Source organism: Capricornis sumatraensis, chromosome 2 (genome assembly GCF_032405125.1).
Source record: "Capricornis sumatraensis isolate serow.1 chromosome 2, serow.2, whole genome shotgun sequence".
Classification (NCBI taxonomy): domain Eukaryota; kingdom Metazoa; phylum Chordata; class Mammalia; order Artiodactyla; family Bovidae; genus Capricornis; species Capricornis sumatraensis.
Window position 1 is genome coordinate 130852917 of NC_091070.1, and position 20595 is coordinate 130873511.

A 20595-nucleotide genomic window follows, 5' to 3' on the forward strand; every position below is an offset into this window, starting at 1 on the left:
ATTGCTTTGGTTCAACGTTGCTTTTTTAAAATTTCAACATTGCTTTTTAGAATTACATTGATACATGTAATTCTGATTCATTTATTTTAACCACTCTGTGTGTGTGTGTGTGTGTGTGTGTGTGTGTGACTATATCACTGTATTTATTTTCTTGTTTTTGAGCATTTAGCACGTTTGCAGTTTTGTAATACTATTGTGTTGGATTAAGAATATATTTGGAAATTTATCCTGAGGTGTATATATCTTGTATACATCCCACGTATCCTGTACACGTATATAGTGGGATTTCTGTTTGCCTTTTTCTCCTTTTCTGGGAGTCTGTGACTATTTTGTTACCTTAATTCAGTGACTCAAATATCTGAAAAGTCTTTCTTCTACCGTTACATTTGATTGGTAGTTCAGGTAGATGTGAAATTCTAGGTTGGAGATATTTATCTGCAGATTTATCTGCAGATATTTATCTGCAGATTTATATATATCTGCTCCAGTATCTTTAAGCTTTGAGTGTTGCTACTGAGAAATCCAATGTCAAGGTGTCCTGTTTTTTCTCTCTGGAAGCTTTCAAAACCTCCTTCCTATAAAATTTCTAAACACTGAGAATAATGTGCCTTGAGATGGGTCTCTTTTTGCTTTTAAATTTTTTAAATTTATGAGATAAATGATAAACAGGTGTAAAGAATAATAAGCACATGTATTCTCACCACTGTGTAATTGAAGGCCGCCTCCAACCCCTGTGGCTTTTCTCAGGTCTCATTGGTGTGAGTCTTGTTGTTGTTCACTCTGATGAACATTTAGATTTTTTCAGCGTGGGAATGCATATCCTTCCGTTTGTTCTCCTGTTACTTCTTTGTTAATTTCCTTACCTCAGTTTTCCTGTCCTTGTGAAACTTCTATGAGTTGGATTAAACCTCCAATTTTCTTACCAATCCTTTTGTTTTGCTTTGTCTTTTTATTCTACTTTTTGGGGAGATTTAACTATCTTCTTTTTCTCCTGTTGGTTTATTTCAGCTGTACTACTTTGTATTTAAGAGCTTGTTGTTGTTTTTAGCTTTTTTTCTTTCAGAAAAATAACTTTCCTGTTTTTATTTCATGAGTGCAGTATCGTCTTTCATCTCTCTGATGATATTAATTATACTTGTTCTGAGATTTTCTTTTATCTCTAAATTGTTTCGTCAAGTTTCTTTTTGTTTGTCTTAATCTTCTGTGTATGTTAGATACTTTCTTCAAAGGTCTGGTGATCTGTTTATATTTAAATATGAATCAGTACAAAACTGATTAGAAACTCATGAACTCGTAGGTGGCACTTACCATTTGATGATGACTGGGTAAGGACTCTAGCCATGTCATTATCAGAAAACTCCAGATATTAGCATTTCGAGATCTTTTCTTTGGGGCTTTTAATTTTTACAGCTAAGAATCTACCATATTTTTGCCAGAGGAGTAGAGTAGCTTGTATCCCTGTCTGCTAGAATTCTTGCGACTGAACTGTGGAAACAGGTAGATGATTTCATTGTTAAACTATGTGGAATTTAATTCTGTCTTTTCAGTATACAGGGTTTCTTTCACACTTCCACAGGTGTACCTGGTAGTTTTGTTTCTATAGCCTCTTGTCCATTTTCTCCACAAATATAGATAGGATAAGAAAAAGGATTGGATGTGGGAGGTGGAAAGTGAGTAGGGGGAGGGGTCTGAATGACTTGTAAACCGATTTTAAACCCATCTTCATTGTTTTAGTTCTGTCCTTTGTTTCCCATCTTCTGGGATATTTAGCCTTTCCATGAGTTTGTAGCACGAACTTGCTTTTGAGGTATCTTCTATACTCAGTGTTCAGAGTTCTCAGTTGCTGATTCTCCTATACATTTTTTACCTTCAGAATATGTTTTGATAGCTTGTTTCTATCATTTTCACTTCTGTTTGAGCTTCTGAAATTTATAGCCTTTCTGTTTTACTCAATTGAGTGGGGTTTTGATAAGAAATAAAAATAAATCATATGTTCAGTCTACCTTAACTAGCAGCCTTCTTTACCTTTTCACTACTCTTTGTATTAGTACTAAAGCATCACACAAAAGAAGACATAAATGGAAAGATATACCACATTCTTGGATTGAGAAGAATCAACATTAAAATGATGATTCCCCTAAATTGTAAGTCAAACATAATCCCAATAAGAACCCCAATAATTGTTTTTTTCTGGGATAATCGCTTGACTTGGAAATTTATGTGAAAAAACAGATAAGAACTTTGAAAAAGAAAAGCAGTGATGGAGGAGTGCCTTATCAGATACCAATATATTTTAAAGATTTAATTATTAAATAAGCATAGACTAGTTTGTGAACATTGTTCAGTGAAACAGAAAAGTCCAGAAGTAGACCGAAATACGTATACACATGTGATATATAAAAATGATAGCATCTGAAGTCATTGGTGACAGAGAGATGGTAGTGCTGGGACATCAGGTATCTAAAGTTTATGTTAGTATTCGTATCACTGTATACCATCATAAATTCCAAATGGGATCAATGATTTAAACGTAGAAAATCAAGAGAAATATAAGAAAACAAGAATTCTTTCATAAGTTTGGAGTGGCAAAGGTCTTTTTAACTGTGACCAAAACAAAACCAAAAATGACTTAAACAAGGTCAAAAGACAAATCTGTATCACTGACAGAAGATTAACCTTTCTAAACTATAAAGAGCTCTAGAAATACTAACAGATAAGAGGAATACTAGCAACACAGTATAAAAATAAGCATTCCAAATGGACACTTAACAGAAAAAGAAATACGAATGGCCCTTTAACCCTCTTATCTGAAAAGGTATGCAACTTCATTCTTAAGAAAAAGAAATTAAAACTACTAAAATGCCAGTTTTAACTTATTAGTAAAAATCCAGAAGTTTTTTAATATCCTCTTAATGGGGTAGTGGGGCAACTCGTACTTTCTTATATTGCTGGTGAAAGCTTACACACCCTATTAAGGGTTGTTTAGTCTTTCCATCCTAATTCTCCCTGATCCTGTGTCCTTCTCTAACCACAAACCATTCTTATTTTCACAGTCAAACTTCTTGAAAGAATTGTCTGCATTTGCTGTCTCCATTTCCTTGCATCTCCACATCAGTTTGGTTTCTGGCCTCATAATTAATTTCCCTGAAACATCTCTTGCTAAGGTCACCAGTGAGCATTTTTCATCTTCATCCTCCTAGAAGTCTCAGCAGCATTTTGATCAAATTCCTTGAGATATTTTCTTACTTCGATTTTCATAATACTGTGCTCTCTTGGTTTTTTTCAAACCTCTCTGACCACTTGACAACGCCTTTACATTGTTTTTTTGTCGACTTTTCTTTCCCCTTTGTGTTTTTTAATTTGGAGCTTTCTAAGATGCTTGCTCTTTGAACTCTTATTTTCTCTAGTCAGGTCTCTTTTAAAACTACATTAACAAATTACCACAAAACATAGTGCCGAAGTGTTACTGAGTTTGTGTGGGGGGCAGAGGGGCAGAGTCCTGCTACTCGCTGCTCAAAAGCCAATAAGCAGGCCAGGTTGCTGGGAAGGAAAAGTGAAAGTGGAGTCGCTCAGTCGTGTCCGACTCTTTGCAACCGCATGGACTGTAGCCCACCAGGCTCCTCTGTCCATGGAATTCTCTAGGCAAGAATACTGGAGTGGGTTGCCATTTCCTTCTCCAAGGGATCTTCCCAACCCAGGGATTGAACCTGGTTTTCCCGCATTGTGGGTAGGTGGAAAGGAAAGTTTCCATTATTTCAGGTGCCAGCAACTGGGGTTGTGGGCGGGGGGAGTGTGGTGAGAGTACAGACATCTGTCCAAAGGCTGACTCCCCAACCCTGACAAGCAGGGAGTTGAGAGCATTTATAGACAGGGGCGGGGGGTGGTTCTCCATGCAGAAACAGCACAGTCATCTCTAACAGTCATCTTCAAATTGGTCATCAGTGGTCTGACTAGCATCATCATGATGGTTTTGCTGCTGCTGCTGCTAAGTCGCTTCAGTCGTGTCCGACTCTGTGTGACCCCATAGATGGCAGCCCACCAGGCTCCCCTGTCCCTGGGATTCTTCAGGCAAGAACACTGGAGTGGGTTGCCATTTCCTTTTCCAATGCATGAAAGTGAAAAGTGAAAGTGAAGTCTCTCAGTCATGTCTGACTCTTAGTGACCCCATGGACTGCAGCCTACCAGGCTCCTCCATCCATGGGATTTTCCAGGCAAGAGTACTGGAGTGGGGCCTCATTGCCTTCTCCCCATGATGGTTTTTGGTACAGTTAATCTTCAGTTCAGGGTGGACTCCTTTGTTTGCAGTCAGTTCTTGGAATTGTGGCAGCTCGGGTTCTTGTTTCAGTCTGGTCATCTTGTAGTTAACTTTTCCATCTGAGGTTTTAGTATCTACAAGACAGCTCACAGGATATGGCCCAGAATATTATCTATAGCCCTTGAGAAAGAGCTGAAAGTCCTTGACTGTGCTTAATGACTAGATTATTATTATTTAGTCTCCTCTGACTGTTTTCCTTTGTTCCCACATTTCTCACTTTTCTGATTAAACTTATTCTTGACTGAAGTTTTCCACAGGCAAAAGGCAGGCAGAGGACATGGGGGGTGCGGCAAGGACCTGTATGCCCCTGCTCCATCATTAAGACAATATAGATTTAGTCTCTTCAGTTCTGAAGGCTCTGAAGAATCTTTTTCTTAAAATTTGCTTGTTTTTTTGTTTGCCTTTTTTTTTTTTTAGTGGCCATTTGTATTTCCTGGCTTGTGAGTCCCTTCCTCCATCTTCAGAGTGCATCAGTCCAGTCTCAGCATCTATCATCACATCACCTTCTCTTTGTCAGATCCCCTCTCCTTCCTTCTTTTGACACCTATGATTACATTTAGGGCTCACCTGGATAACCCAGACTATCTCCCCATCTCCAAAGTCTTAATTCATTCACAGCTGCCAAGTCCTTTTGCCATGTAAAATAACAGTCACAGGTTCTAGGGATTAAGGCCTTGAGAGTCTTTAGAAGAGTTGTTCTTTAGCTCACCTTGTCCCCAGCTGAAGATATCACCTCCCCACCCAAACCTGGTCCTCTCTTCTGGTAGAAAGAGTGGTTTCTCTGTTTGGTTGCCAGGGGCAGAACCTGTAAGACATTCTTGACAATCCTTTCTCTTCTCTTTCATATCTGATCTTTCCCCAAGACCTCACAGTTTTATTGTTATTTTTCAAGTTTTTAAAACATCAACTCCACTGCTGAAAGCTTAGTCTGTTGTTTCTTGTTTGGAATATTCCAGAAACCTCCTAATTAGTCTCTTCTCTTTCGCTGTCCCTTTACAAAACGAAACCAAACCCCAAGCCACCTACCCCCCTTAAAAAAGGCAAACCTGATAACTTTCTTTTACTTTTGTGACTTTCCAAATTCTTAACATGATCTTCAAGGATTTCTATAATACAACTACAGTTCGTTTCTCCAGTCTCGTCTTTATTTTTCTCTTTTGTTTTCTATTTAGCACCATTAGCTTTCTTTTAGACCCTAGAAAGAGTGATGCTTAAGGATCTTGTTTCCTTTAAACTTGTTATGTGTGCTTAGTCGCTCAGCTGTGTCCGACTCTTTGAGACCCTATGGATTGTAGCCTGCCAGACTCCTCTGTTCATGGGGATTCTCTAGGCAAGAATACTGGAGGGGGTTGCCATGCCCTCTTCCAGGGGATCTTCCCAACCCAGGGATCAAACCCAGCTTTCCCACAGGCAGGTCTTTACCCTCTGAGCCACCAGGGAAGCCCAAGAATACTAGAGTGGGTAGGCTATCCCTTCTCCAGGGGAACTTCCCAACCCTGGAATTGAACCAGGGTCTCCTGCATTGCAGGCAGACCTTTACCAGCTGAGGTACCTGGAAGCTCTTAAACTTGTTCTGTAGAGTTTAATTCATTGTTATTTTTGAGGAACAGTTTATTCCCTAGATCAGGATCCCATGTTCTCCTTCATAGTGTCCTGTAAGTGCCTGAAGACTCGTCATACTTTATAGTTAAATATTTGTTTAGTGTCTGCCTCTTTCTACTAGACTAAGTTTACAGGGACTAGTCAAAGGTCTGGTTTGCTGTATCTGTATTTAGGACAGTTTCTGTGTATAATATATGGTAAACTTTGATTAAATGAATGATACTGGCCTTCCTGTAATCCTTATGCTTTATTTAAGGTTATGTAAAGCTACTTGTGAGAAGACTCCAAGTATTTGAAGATTATTGTGTCCCCACTTTAATAATTCCAAGTCATATACTTCTGAAATATTTTTAATTTCATCATTATTCTTCCAATTTTTTGATTTCCAAGTCACTAATCATCTTAGTTGTTCTCTTTTGAGTGTGCTTTTGTAACAGACTTCTTTTTTTTTTTAGCCCGGAGCAGGAGATAATACTCCAGATGTCATCTGTGCAGTATGAAGTATTACCTCCTTTAGTACAAAGTGTACATATGATATAGGCTAAACCACCATAACAAAGAGATCGCACATATAGTAGCTAGAAAAAAATAAGGTTCTCTCTTAAATAACAAGTTCAGAGGTAAAGCAGCTCTGTCCCATCTGATGTCATCTTGGATTCTACTTTCGTTCTATCTTTGGTTTTTCCATTTCCTTTGACTTTGTCATGTGCATGGTTGAACTTGGCCCTCAAAAGAAAAAAAGAGGAAGTAGAGAGGAGGCAGTTTATGTATGCTCTAGAAATTGCATATGTAACTTATGCTAACATTTTGGCCAGAACTTAGTCACACTTAGCTGCCAAGCAGCTCTATGCCCAAAAAGTTTTGTAAGTCAAAAAAAAGGACAGAATAGTTACTGGGCAGTAATTAGTAATTTGCTTGTTTGGCATTAGGTCACAGTTAGTACATGTTGAATTTCTGGCCATAAATGTTGTTAGTCTTCTAACTTGTGCTGTTAATTTTTAAAATACATTATAAACATTAGCATTTGTTAAATTATTGTATATAAACAGTAGATACTATTAAACAGCTCTACTACTGCCACCTTTTTGGGGGGCCAGAGTTTAATGGCTATTTCTAGACTCAGTAAGCATAAATTCAACAATTTCTCCTCTTCAGGTTTACTTTCTTCTCTTTCCAGAATAGGAGAGGATGTTTTATATTACTTCATGTCACATATTAATTATTCTAGGTGTTTGCCTTTTTACGTTGTCTTCAAGTTCAGTGCTATTGAATTTGGTAGTACTTAAATTAGGTAATCATGGAGTACTGTATAAAAATGTTAATTCAGTTTCCCTTTTTGTGTAAAATTTAAAGCAATGTGATTTCAAAATTTTAATGCATTGAGTTGTATAATCTCAAAGCCAGCAGGCAATAGAAGTTGATGAAAACTACCACATGGCTGTGTACTTCTTCAAGATTAAGTTATGTGAGATTTAAATGGTGACTCATCTTTGGGAGACTTACCATTTAGTTTGAAAGCTTTTGCTGTAAGGAATTTCTGATAATTGGGAATAGCTGGAGGAGGTATTTGGAGGAGACTGGTAATTCTTTTATTAACCCTGAAAGCATATGGTTCCTAGAGCTGGTATCAATACCAAAGTTAAATCTGCTTTAGTTGTTTAGGGTGCTTGGCTTAGAAAGGTTAGAATACTGCTTGCTTAGAAAACCTTCTTACCTCTATATCACATAATATATCCTTTTTCCCAGACTGCCTCCCCTGACTTCTAATAGCATGATGATCATACAAACAAATGGAATGTAATTCATACAAATATATGCAACGTAATTCTGCTCTGGGATCACCTAAGGAGATCTGGGGGGAAAGATTCATAAGGAATTAAGAAATGACTGCTCTTTAATAACAAGATCTCAGACCTTTTGTGTGTGTGTGTGTGTATGTATGTGTATGTGTAGGATGACATTAAATTGTCTATAGAAAAAAAAAAGCAGTGGGATGATTTTGAAAACACTGCTAAAAAACCAGCAGTAAAGAACTGTAAGAAATACTAGAAGGTCCTTCATTCTTTCTGTTAAGCAAAATAGTCGGTTTTTGAAATAGTAACAATTGTCTTTAAAAAAATTTTTGACTGTTCAGTAGAGACCTACCTTTTAAAAAAGTATAATTATATATTAGGCTTCTCAACTTAATCTGCATCTTCCATAACATAGAAAATGCTAGGTTACTGAACCAAGGTGGAGTGCTTGTTAGAATCTAGTGTTTAAGTCATCTGTATGTACAGGATCTGTCTCTCCATTTGAGAAACAATTCATTTTGAATTGGAGGTTGGAGTATTAAGAACATACATAGTATGACTAGAATTGATATCAGCTTATATTGTATTGTTGGTAGATTGTGTATGAAGGTTAGGATTCTCTGGGCTTCCTATTTCTTAGGGCTGCTTAGAACATGCCTTAAGCTTACTAGAGAATTGATACAGAATGTCTATGTGCTTGCAGGTAACATTAGATTATTATAAGAGTAATCAGGAAGGCTTCCAGAGGAAAAGTCTAGAACCAGTCTCTGAAAGTTAAGATTTAGGTTGACAGAAGAGAAGACATTCCAAGAAGGCAGACTCAAAGAGAAAAATCACTGCAGGTAGATACAAGTTTGGCTAAATTGGTTAGAAAAAATGATCAGCCTACCTGGGCGGAGAATCTTACATGGAAGTGATGGGAGATTGGTTTTGATAATAGTCGTCCTTGTATCTGGCTTGATGTGAAAGCTTTCAGCCTAGGGACTACAAAATGAATATGGAAGATTAATTTGACTTTTTTGTCAAATTAATAGTCTTTTTTTTTTTTCTATCCTGTCAGATTATTTATTTACTGATTTTTTTTTCCTAACAAAGACTGCAAGTATTTAAAGAGTTAAAAATCATCATTCCCAGAGAAATTTAAGTATATCTTAATGTTTTCAGTATTTCCTTGAGATTTTCTTGGTACCATGGACTGACTTGCATTTTGGAATTTCTGTTTGTGGTTCATATGTCAATATATTTGTCAGTGTGCTAGGGTGCCTTTCTGTAACTGTTGATTTTATCCAAGGTACTGACCATTGAGTTCTTAGTATATAAAAGAAATAGGAATATTGGAAACAATATGACATCCTGATTCTTATAGTATACTTCACTCCTTTCCGCCCCCCTTTCGTTTCATCTCAGGTCAACAGGACATACTGCTGTGGCACCTACCGAGCAGGTCCTATGCGGCAGATAAGTCTCGTTGGAGCAGTAGATGAAGAAGTTGGTGATTATTTCCCAGAGTTCCTTGATATGTTAGAAGAATCACCATTTCTGAAAGTGAGTGTTTTTCAGATTATTAAAGTTCTGATCACTATTTAAATGGATACTTTGCATTAAAAAATCTTAAGCTAATCATAGGGGCTTCCCAGGTGGCACAGTGGTAAAGAATCTGCCTACAGTGCAGGAGGCACAAGAAATGCAGGTTCAATCCCTGGTTCAGGAAGATCCCTTGGAGGAGGAAATGGCAACCTGCTTCAGTATTTTCGCCAGGAAAATTCTGTGAACAGAGGACAGACTGGCAGGTTACAGTCACTGGGGCCACAAAGAGTCAGACATGACAGAGTGACTGAGGACATGCATACACAAGCTAATCTTATCTATTAAAATTCAGTTTTATCCCATATTTTGAAGAGAAATGTTCAGAAAATTATTTAAGTAAAATACTTAACTTCACTTATTCTTTTTTACATATAAATTACTATCTAATACAACATTTTTTTTCTTCTTATACATACACAAAATAAGCTTTCTAAAGCTTTCTTTTGGGTATGAGGAGTTAACTTGTAAGTAGTCTAAAAAATTTCCTGTAACGTGACTTATTCTTTTGACTTCCAGATGACTTTGCCCTGGGGTACACTTTCCAGCCTCCGACTCCAGTGTAGGTCCCAGAGTGATGATGGGCCCATCATGTGGGTCAGGCCAGGAGAGCAGATGATCCCTACAGCAGACATGCCAAAGTCACCCTTCAAAAGACGACGGTAAACACTGGTTTTTCTCAGATAAGCAAAAGCCTTTTTTCAGTTGGTTGCTTATAGAAATGATTGAGAGTTGAGCAGCTTGAAAACCATTTTTTCTGATTTATTTAAAGAGCTGTCTTAAGTAAATCTCTTTAAGTTGTCAGTTCCTTAGTCCAGTTCACTCATTACACAGACACCAGAGTGAGGCATCCTTTTAAAAATAAAAAAAACCTTCAATTCTTAAAACCTGGGTCCTAATTGCCTGCGAATTAAATGTTCAAACTCCTTTGTGTGGTTGACAAGGTTCTGTTATCATCTGGCCCTGACAGTATCTCTTCTAGGTGTATCTGCTCTTAGTCTGGGCCAGTCACACTGAATTCAGTTTCTAAACCATGGTCTTTCACATCTGTTTGCTTTTGCCCTGCTCTTTTTACTTGGAGTAGCATCCCTTCATCATCTTCCTTTCTACCTGATCTACTCTTAATGAATTTTCAAAACTCAACTTGGATGTCACTTCCTTTGTGAAGCTTTTCTTTGTTCCCTTAAACAATTGGTCATTCCCTTTTCAGTGCTCACACATCATTCTGTTCGTTAATGATCTGTTGACAAAGTTTTTGGTTTTTACTATAAATTTTAACCTTTTTGAGGACAGTCTAATTCTTCATAGCGCATAGCAAGTGATCAGTGTTTGCTGAGTGTAAAACCAGTGATGTATAGTAATTCATATTGGCCTAACATATTTTTTGTTTGAAGCAAAATTTGTTTAAAACAAACGTAGATTAAGTTACTTTAGGACTATGAGAACAAATCTCATTTAATGAGACTGAACATGGCATATATTTGCTTAGATTATAGAAATAGGAACTCAAAATTAAGGTCCCCAAAATGAGTTTTAACAGATTAGCTTTAGACCTTACCTTAAAACTCAACGAAAAGTAATACTAGAGCTAAGTATGGATAACCTTAGTACTTGGCGATAATTATGAAAATAGTTTATAAAAACCATAAATGCGAGGTGGTAGCATGATAGAACATGGCAGTAAACTAAAACCTCTGCACATTGCTAAACCACAGCAGTTTTTGTACCTTATAATGATGAATTTTGATATTCTAAATTCTTAAGAATTGTATATATTTTTTTATTCTATGATCTTTCCCCAAAGGAAATAATTGTTTGGTTTTCTGATTGGTATAAACTTAAAAAACAAACATCAGATAACAGAAAAAAAGTAAAAAGGCAAAAAATATCTATAATCCCACTCATTCAGGCATGGTAACCTTTAAATTTTGGTCTATAGTCACTCATAAATTTTCTTTGTACACAGATGAATTCCTTCTTTACATGATGATTACTTTAAAATGTGTCTTGCTAAGATGCAGCCATACCATCATTTCTAAATAACTGTAGTTTTGACTGTGTGTTTGTATCAAGATCTATTTTACCAATTCCTTATTAATGTAAATTGTTTCTATTTTTTTAGTATATTGACAAATGGTATTTTGATAAACATGACAATGGTGTGCTGGAGCCAGTTTATACCAGCTCATAGGGCCATTGTTAGCCTCACAATTCCACATTGAGTGAGATCACATGAATAGCTTGAAATTGGCCATGTTGGGAGTATTCATACCATAGAAATCAGCAAGTCAGCTAGGAGGTTGGTACAAAAGTAATTGCAGTTTCAGACTGTGAGTTTTAAATCATTTTAACTAGGCTCAAACACTCTTTATTAGTCAAAATAGAAACCATTACAGTCAGCAACAGCTGTACAACCACCTACAATGTACACCAACCAACGAGAAATATGTTTGTTTATTTCTGTAGCATAAAAGTCCATGCTTTGGGATCAGCAAACACTTGGAAAGCATTTTCTGCCTCATGCTGGTTGTGGAAGCATTTTCCCTGCAAAATGTTGTCAGGATGCTTGAAGAAGTGGTAGTTGGTTGGCGAGAGGTCAGGTAAATATGGCAGATGAGGCAAAACTTTGATAGCCTAATTCATTCAATTTTTGAAGTGTCGGTTGTGAGATGGGCAGTCAGGCATTGTCGTAGAGAAGAATTGGGCCCTTTCTGTTGACCAATGCCAGCTGCTTGCATTGCAGTTTTCCATGCATCTCATCGATTTGCTGAGCATACTTTTCAGAAGTAATGATTTCACTAGGATTCAAAAAGCTGTAGTGGATCAGACTGACAGCAGACCACCAAACAATGACCATCACCTTTTTTTGGTGCAAGTTTGGGAAGTGAATGGAGCTTCTTCTCAGTCCAACAGTGAACTGGTTGTCGCCAGTTGTGTAAAATCCGCTTTTCATCACACATCACAGTCCAGTCAAGAAATGGTTCATTGTTATGTAGAATAAGAGAAGATGACACTTCAAAAAGGACAGTATTTTTGATATGCAGTTAACTCATGAGGCATCCACTTAGTGGGCTTTTTCATCTTTCCAACTTGCTTCAAATGCTGAACAACCATAGAATGGTCGAGGTTGAGTTCTTCGGCAACTTCTTGTGCGAGGATCAACTCTGATGATTCTTTCAGTTGGTTGCTATCACCTTCGAATGGCCGGCCACAGTGCTTCTCATCTTCAAGGCTCTCATCTTTGCAAAAACCCCTTGAACCACCACTGCACTGTATGTTCGTTTGTAGTTCCTGGGCCACCTGTGTTGTTGATGTTGCGAGTTGTCTCCGCTGCTTTACGACTCATTTTGAACTCGAATAAGAAAATTGCTCAAGTGTGCTTTTTGTCTAACATCATTTCTATAGCCTAAAATAAATACAAAGTAAACAGTAAGCAATAAGTCATTAGCAAAACATAAAGCAAGAAATGTACATTAAAATCATGTATAACATAATCACATTATTTAGGAATGTATTCCAATATTAAATGGCAAATTTCAGCAATGAAAACTGCAATTTCTTTTGCACCAACCTAATGCAAATCAGCCGTCTCCCCTACTAAAGCCAATTACTAAACATGTATGGTACATCATTGTGGCTGGCTAGTGGGTTGACTGGCTGGTTGGTTGATAGGTAGGTAGGTAGGTAGGTAGGTAGGTATTTTTTGTGTATATGCATGTTTATTTTCTTAGTAGAAATTGCTAAAGGCTCAAAGTATATACACATTTCTAAATGACTTCCAGAAATGTACCAATTTATATTTCCACCCACATAGTAAGATAGTACCCTTTCCCCTGAACCCTCCACTAACATTCTCTTTTTTCATCTGATTGGACAAAAATGTTATTTTAATTTGCCTTTTTTGAGGGGTTTGAATTTCTTCTTCTGTGATTCCCTTTTAATTTTCTTTACTTATATTTCCATGGAGATGTTGTTTCTTTTCTGTTTAGTCACAAAGTTTTATTCATATGTTGTCAGATATATCTTTTCCTCTGAGATTTCTTTCTTAGTGGCAAATTTAGAAAGGCCTTCTCTCATTTAGTGTTACGAAATACTCACATTTTCTCCTAGTTACATATGTGATTTCAGTAATATGTATCTAACCTGGTGTTGATTTCAGTATAGAGGGAGAGATTCTGTTTAACATTCTTTTCAAGTAATTAGACAGTTGTACCCACATTGTTTATTTAACAATTTATTATTTTTCCACTAATCTGAGGTACTATCAAATTTAATTTCTGTTGGGATTAAATATTCTTAAGAGAGGCATCAAAAGCAGTTTGAATTAGAGTGAATAAATCAGAACTTAAACAGTGATGTCATCTTTATGTGTTATTGAGAATGTCCTGTTGCTGAAAATGATGAAATCAATGCAGAAGCTGTTTAGTTATCAAGGGCATTGCAAATGAAGATGATTTAAATTTATGAACTGTAGAGTTAAAGAAATATATGCACAGGGTTTTAAAACATCAAACAGTATGGGGGGGTTATAATTAAAACAAAATCCTGGCTACCTTTTCCTCCAGATGCAAACACCTTTTTTTCACCAGAGGCAAAAATGTTGTCTGTTTTTAATGCCTTTTTTGTTTTAAGGCTTTGGCAGGAAATTTGTCAATTTCATGGTATACTGGGTAGGGATTCCTTCCTTTTGGGATTTTCCAGATAGTTAAATGACTCTTACTCTAGCCTTTCCCCGCTCCTTGTACTTTTTGTCAACTGTGCTTATACATTGGTGAGGTTAATTCATATTCTGTTTTAAAACTGTAATTAGACTCTATATGCATTGTCAAGAGGTGTATTCTAAAATTTGAAAGTCAGTAAATGGCATTTAAAATAATATGGGTAGTAAGTTTACTGGAGGCTAAAATTCGTATTCTAAGGTTCGAGTGGTTTGTTGTCACTCAAAGGAATAATAAACAAAGGATCTTTCTTTTCTATATTTCACCTAGATACTGAAAATCATGCCACATTTTAGTTTGGTTCATATTTGGATCTTGCTGGTTATTTTTGAATTGTTTGGTTTTTCTTGTTTCTGATGGCCTTTTTTGAGGGGATACTATACAGTTTTGACCATATTTCTAATATCTTCTATTCTTTCTATTGTTTAAGATTGGGCTTCCCTGGTAGCTCAGATGGTAAAGAATCTGCTTGCAAAGCAGGAGACCTGTAATCCCTGGATTGGGAAGATCCCCTGGAGAAGGGAATGGCAGCCCACTCCAGTATTCTTGCCTGGAGAATTTCATGAACAGCAGAGCCTGGTGGGGCTTCAGTCCAAGGGAGTCACAAAGACTTTTTTCTAAAATCACACCAACTTTCTGCATGGCTTTGGCTACTGCTTCTTTTTGGCTTTTTTTTAATATAGCTTCTTTGAGGGAGAATGTTGTTAGTTACATTGCATTCTTTGCTTTTATCATACCCTCAAGAATCCAGAATGTCAACCATACTGTCTGGTCTAACATCACTTTTCACCTGGAAATCTTGTGGAGCTCTGTGTTTTCTTTATCTCAGTGTGAAGAGCTTATTTCATAGTTATCTACCTAGTAGTTCTCATTTAATGCTTTTCTACCTAAACTTATGGTTGTCTTCTTCCTGGGTTTATTTCTTTTTCTGCTTGATCACATTCATTATATTCTAAGAAAGGGAAGATCTTGAGTGATCATAATGTCTGAAAATTTCTTTTCCTGTTAAATACGATCTGTAGTTTAGCTGGAGTCTAGAAGATGTATTTTCCTTGGGATTTTTTAACATTGCCCCAATGTCTTCTGGTATCTAATACTGTTTATGAGAAGTCTTAATGCCAGTGTCATTATTGTTCTTTTGTAAGTAACCTATTTTCTTTTCCTCTCCTGGGAGCTTAGTTTCACAATGACACATCTTTGCTTGGGTTTTTTATTCCTATTCTTACATTTTAATCCTTTTTGTTGTTTGGTGGGTTCCTTAAACTTAAAATTCATGTCTTTTTTGATTTCTGGAAATTTTTCTTGCTTAGTTGCTTCAGTAATCTCTTCATTTCTCTATTATTTCTTTCTATTGTTGCTTGTAACCAAAACCATTGGTTTTGGAAATTGCTGTTGGTTGAATAATAGATCTCTCAGTTTGATTATCTTCATATTTCTTATTATCTTTCTGCTTTCGATTTTGGGACATTTACTTGACTTTAATTGTCTTCTGAAAAATTTCTTAAAATTTCTTAAATTTCAGTGTTGTTTATTTTGGTGTTTTTCAGGCTGCTCTAGACTGTCTTCACATATCTGGTGATTCTTGGTTGACTTGTTTCTATTTAGAAATAAAGCATTGGGGTTACTGGGCATTCTTTTTGTATTTCAGTAAGGCTTGTCAATAGGTAAGTTTCACTTTAGAGTTAACTGGCATAGAAGTGGACGTTAAAGGATATGTCCAAATGCCAGAGGATTATGTGAGTTAATATACTAAGTTCAGTGTGTTTAGAGAAGAACATGCAGGATTTTTTGGCTGAAAGTTTATCAGAATGGTTTTGGTTACAAGCAACAAAACTGATTCAAACTGGTTCATAAAATAAAATGTCTTATATTTGAGGAAGTTGAGAGAGGTTGATCTAGGCAGCATATAGTCAGTGGTGCAGTGTTGTCATCAAGGAACAAGGTCTTTCCCTTTTCTCTCCTCTGTCATTCTCTCTGCCTAGGCTTTGTATTTACAGTGGCTTCCGTTACTGTTGCTGCTGAATGGTGATAGCGGTTCTATGTATACATCTGGATCTGATTACATCTAAAAAAAGAAAAGAGTGTTTTTTTTCACTACTTTCTTAGGAGTCAGGGAGCTGCTTTCCAAAAGTCTTAGCAGATTTCTTCTCATATTGCTAGCCAGAATCGGTTTGTGCTTATTCCTGTATCATTGACTGGCAAGAGGAATGAGCTTAACATAGTTTGCCAGAACTCATCAGGATCCATCTCTGAAACTTGTGAATGAGGGTAGGGACAGAGAGACCTAATAAAAAGTAGAGTTCTTTCAAAGAAGTAAGGTGAGAGATAAATGCTGGTGGGTCACCTACATTGCCCTCTGTATGAGTTTAAATACCTGACCAAATTTCTGCCACTGGAGTGACAGGTGACAGGTGACAGGTTTATGTGCAGAATTTAACTTTATTTGCTCTTTTTTCAACTGTACTTCCTTTCTGTCCATTATCCTTATTTTACTAACCTTTTTAGCTGCCATTCCCTTCTTGTTTAGTCTAGGCCTGTGGCTTTCTCAGCTCAGTTTCATTAGTCGAAAAACACTTTTAATCATTTTTCATCTTCCAGAAATGTGTTGATGGTGTTCCTTTACTGATTCATTTTCTTTGTTGCTTCGTATTCATTCCTTTACTGTCACCCTTAGATTATTATATTTAGAAGGTTTTTAGCACACAAAAAACTCCCATGTATTCAATAGCAACAGTTACCACTTTATAGTCAGTTCTGTTTCATCTTTAATCCCATCCACTCCTCCACTTCTGTTCCCCACCCTTACTACATTAGCTTGAAGTCTTTTACTTCCATTTTCATGTGGAAGGAGATGTAGATGCTCAGGTTGCCATCTTCAGTTAAGTCTAGTAGAATGCTTTGAGACTTAAAAATGACTCCAGGTATAGGAAACATACAGCCTTGAATTCTGAATCAAATTTTCTGTTACTAGGCAACTAACCTTTTAGTAATTTCTTATTTCATATTGGAGTATAGCCAATTAAAAATGTTGTGATTATTTCCGGTGGACAGCAAAGTGACTCAGCTATACATACACATGTATCCATTGTCCCCTAAACTCCTCTTTTATCCAGCTTGCCCCATAACGTTGAGCAGAGTTCCCTGTGCTATATATCGTAGGTCCTTGTTGATTATCCATTTTAAATAGAGCAGTATATACATGCTAAAGAGCTATATATATTTGTCTATTTATTTATAGTGTTTGTATATTCAAACACTGCATTTGTGCCAGATCAAGATAACAGCCATCATATTATCATGACATCATGACTGAGAAAAGGAGGTCACCCCATTCAGCATTACATTATGGCATGTCAGATGTTGATGATCGAAATCGCTGAACCTTCTCAGCTCTCAGTTAAGATTTGGTATTTTAGTAGACTGTTTTCTCTTACTGCTGTTAATTTTTTATGTTGCTGCTTTCTTCTTCCTCGTTATTTTGAAACCAAATTGACTACAGATCAATGAATGAAATTAAAAATCTCCAGTACCTACCTCGGACCAGTGAACCCCGGGAAGTCCTCTTTGAAGATAGGACAAGAGCTCATGCTGATCATGTAGGTCAGGGGTTTGACTGGCAGAGTACGGCTGCTGTTGGGGTTTTGAAAGCTGTACAGTTTGGTGAATGGTAAGTTAATGGAACTCAATTCCAAGATTGAGTCCACAAGTATATTCACATTGTTGTAAAACAAATCTCTAGAACTTTTTCATCTTGCAGAACTGTAACTCTATACCTTTTATTCAATAACTCCCCTTTCTCCTCTCCCCCAGTTCCTGGCAAACATCACTCTATGAATTTGACCACTTTAAATACGTCATATAAATGGAATCAAACAGTTGTTGTCTTTTTGTGATTGACTTATTTCAGTTAGCATTGTATCCTCAAGGTTCATCCATATGGTACCGTGTGTCATAATTTCCTTCCTTTTAAAGGCTGAATAGTACTTCATTATATGTATATGCTATGTTTTGTTTGTCCATTTGTCTGTCAGTGGACACTTGAGTTGTATCCACCTTTTGGCTGTTACGAGCAAACATCTTTTCATGCCCGGGCTTTCATTCTTTTGGGTATATACCCGGAAGTGGAATTGCTGGATAATATAGTAATTCTATTTTTAATTTTGGGAGCAACTGCTATACTAGCTTTCTTACAGGTTGCACCCTTTTACACTCAGTTAGGGCCTGGTTTTAACAAGGCTCAGAACATATTTAAAAGCTGTATTTTACTTTGTTTTTCATATTTATGCCTTTAGGGTCTTCAATATTATTGTAGAGTTTGGTTTGATCTTTAGAATTAGAGTTCAGTCACAGATTGACAGTAATATTTTAAGTTAAAGATTATTTTCTTTCCTACTCTATACTTTGAAAATTGGAATGTGTGGTATTTGTGTCTGAGATGTATTCTGTCCATTTCTTTTTGTCAAGATGATGACGTCCAGTGGCATGGAGATGGTGAGGCAAAGTGGTTAGATGATTTAGTCATTAATGTTTAAGTTTTATAAACTAATTTTAATTTTTTTTAAATTAAAACAACTAATTCTAATTTTTTAAAAATCACTTTATTGGTGTTTTATTTTTTTAAGTTGATGAAAGAAACAAATGTATACTTTGTCCTTAGGTGTTATGCATCTATTTCTTTGCTAGTGTAGCAGTTCCAGGAACAAGAAGATTGAAATTGTCATCATTTTCCATTATGAAATGCTTGTTTCTAAAACTTTAATTTTGTCAATATTAGGAGTGACCAACCTCGCATAACCAAAGATGTGATTTGTTTTCATGCTGAGGATTTTACTGATGTTGTACAGAGACTTCAGTTAGACCTTCATGAACCTCCAGTTTCCCAGGTAAGAACTTTTGCTTTTTCTTTGCTCTTTGAGTGAGATCTTGGAAATTAAGTATCTGTACTTATTTAATTTTGCATTTTGTCTTTTAGTTGGATACATGGTATAGTGAATTTCATTTTAAAAGCTGTTTGTGGAGGATGTTGAAAATCATTAAAATGGATCTTCCCAAGCAGAATGTTTAGGGTCTCCCTTCAGTCGTTGGGATGCCAGGTGGGCCTGAGGTGGTCAGTTTGGGCCATGAGCAGTCCCAGCTGTTAACCAAATTGCACTGTGTGCCCTCACCTACAAAAGGCTGGAAGACAGTGAAAGAAACAGATAATGTTGCCCTGGCATGGGGCAAAGAATATTGATATTTAGTTGCATTTTGAATTATTTAATGATTCTGTAGGCCAGTCCTAATTTTAACCTGTACTTTATTACTAGAAAAGTAATAACATATGAGGAAAAGTGTATCTCAGGAATTGTAGGAAATTATGTATTGTATAGTATTGTTTGGCTTTAATTTGAACCTACTGTTTTCCTGTGCTGATTATTTTATTTGACTTAATAAATCTCATGAAACTTTTTTCCTTTTTTCAGTGTGTGCAGTGGGTGGATGAAGCAAAACTAAACCAAATGAGGCGGGAAGGCATTCGTTATGCTCGAATTCAACTGTGTGACAATGATATCTACTTCATCCCTAGAAATGTCATTCATCAGTTCAAAACAGTGTCAGCAGTGTGCAGCTTAGCCTGGCATATAAGGCTTAAACAGTACCACCCTGTTGTGGATGCCTCTCAAAACACAGAAGGCAGTTCTAATGTGGACTGTGATTTAACTGGAAAGCAAGAATTAGAAGTTGACTCCCAGTGTGTGAGGATAAAATCTGAATCTGAGGAAACATGCACAGAGACGCAGCTTTTGACAACTGCTTCATCGTCCTTCCCACCTTCATCTGAACTTAATCTACAGCAAGATCAGATGACTCCTATTCCAGTTTTAAAGGTGGAAAGTAGACTGGACTCCGACCAGCAACACAGTCTACAGGAACACTCAAGCACTCCTGTGTGATATGTACATATTCAAACACATTTTTTAACTTTTTTAAATTTTGATGTGAAGTTATAGTTTTATAACTGGCTTAAGTTAAGTTTTATTGGAGAAATCTTGCCTATAATTCTATAAAGAGAAATGACATTCCACAAATGTCAAGCATATCTTTTTTACACAGATTATGCAAAGTTAAGAGTTGTATCTTATCCCGTTAGTACAGTATGTAATAGTGGGTCTGCTGCTACTTTCTGTTTTAAGGTGTGAGGTAACAGTTCAATCTCTTCTTCAAATCAAAATGAGAATTCTCTGGAATAACAGATTCTTATTTGGTAAATTAATTCACTTCCTTTAATTTTATCTTGACTTGTCTCTTGCCGTTTTTGCTGTTTTTTTTTATGATAGAAGATCAGATTTATGGTTTAGTACTTGTGCTCTTATGGCACAGATCGTTTCTACAGTAAAAATGGCATAGGTTGCAGGAAAGAGGTCCTGCATCTTATACATGGGCAAGCCACTTATTTAGTTTCAACCATAAAGAGCAGGTAGTTTCTAAGGAATTCAGTGGCTCTCTGATTTCTCAACAAGAGAAAGCACAGCACTTTCTGATCCAAACTGTTTTTTTTTTTGTATCTGTTATTTAAAGCCCAGTGGATATTTCAATTAAAAAT

The 20595-nt window shown here is 36.5% G+C and overlaps 1 protein-coding gene across 1 annotated transcript in view; it reads left to right on the forward strand.

The window, feature by feature from the left end:
- RSBN1 (round spermatid basic protein 1) overlaps positions 1-19945 on the forward strand; it is a 38998-nt gene extending 19053 nt beyond the window's left edge. The window contains exons 3-7 of the mRNA XM_068965791.1: positions 9118-9255; positions 9814-9956; positions 17512-17679; positions 18787-18895; positions 19475-19945. Of these exons, the coding sequence (XP_068821892.1) occupies positions 9118-9255; positions 9814-9956; positions 17512-17679; positions 18787-18895; positions 19475-19945 (1029 nt within the window). The remainder of the gene's footprint in view (positions 1-9117; positions 9256-9813; positions 9957-17511; positions 17680-18786; positions 18896-19474) is intronic.
- Positions 19946-20595: the final 650 nt, after the last annotated feature.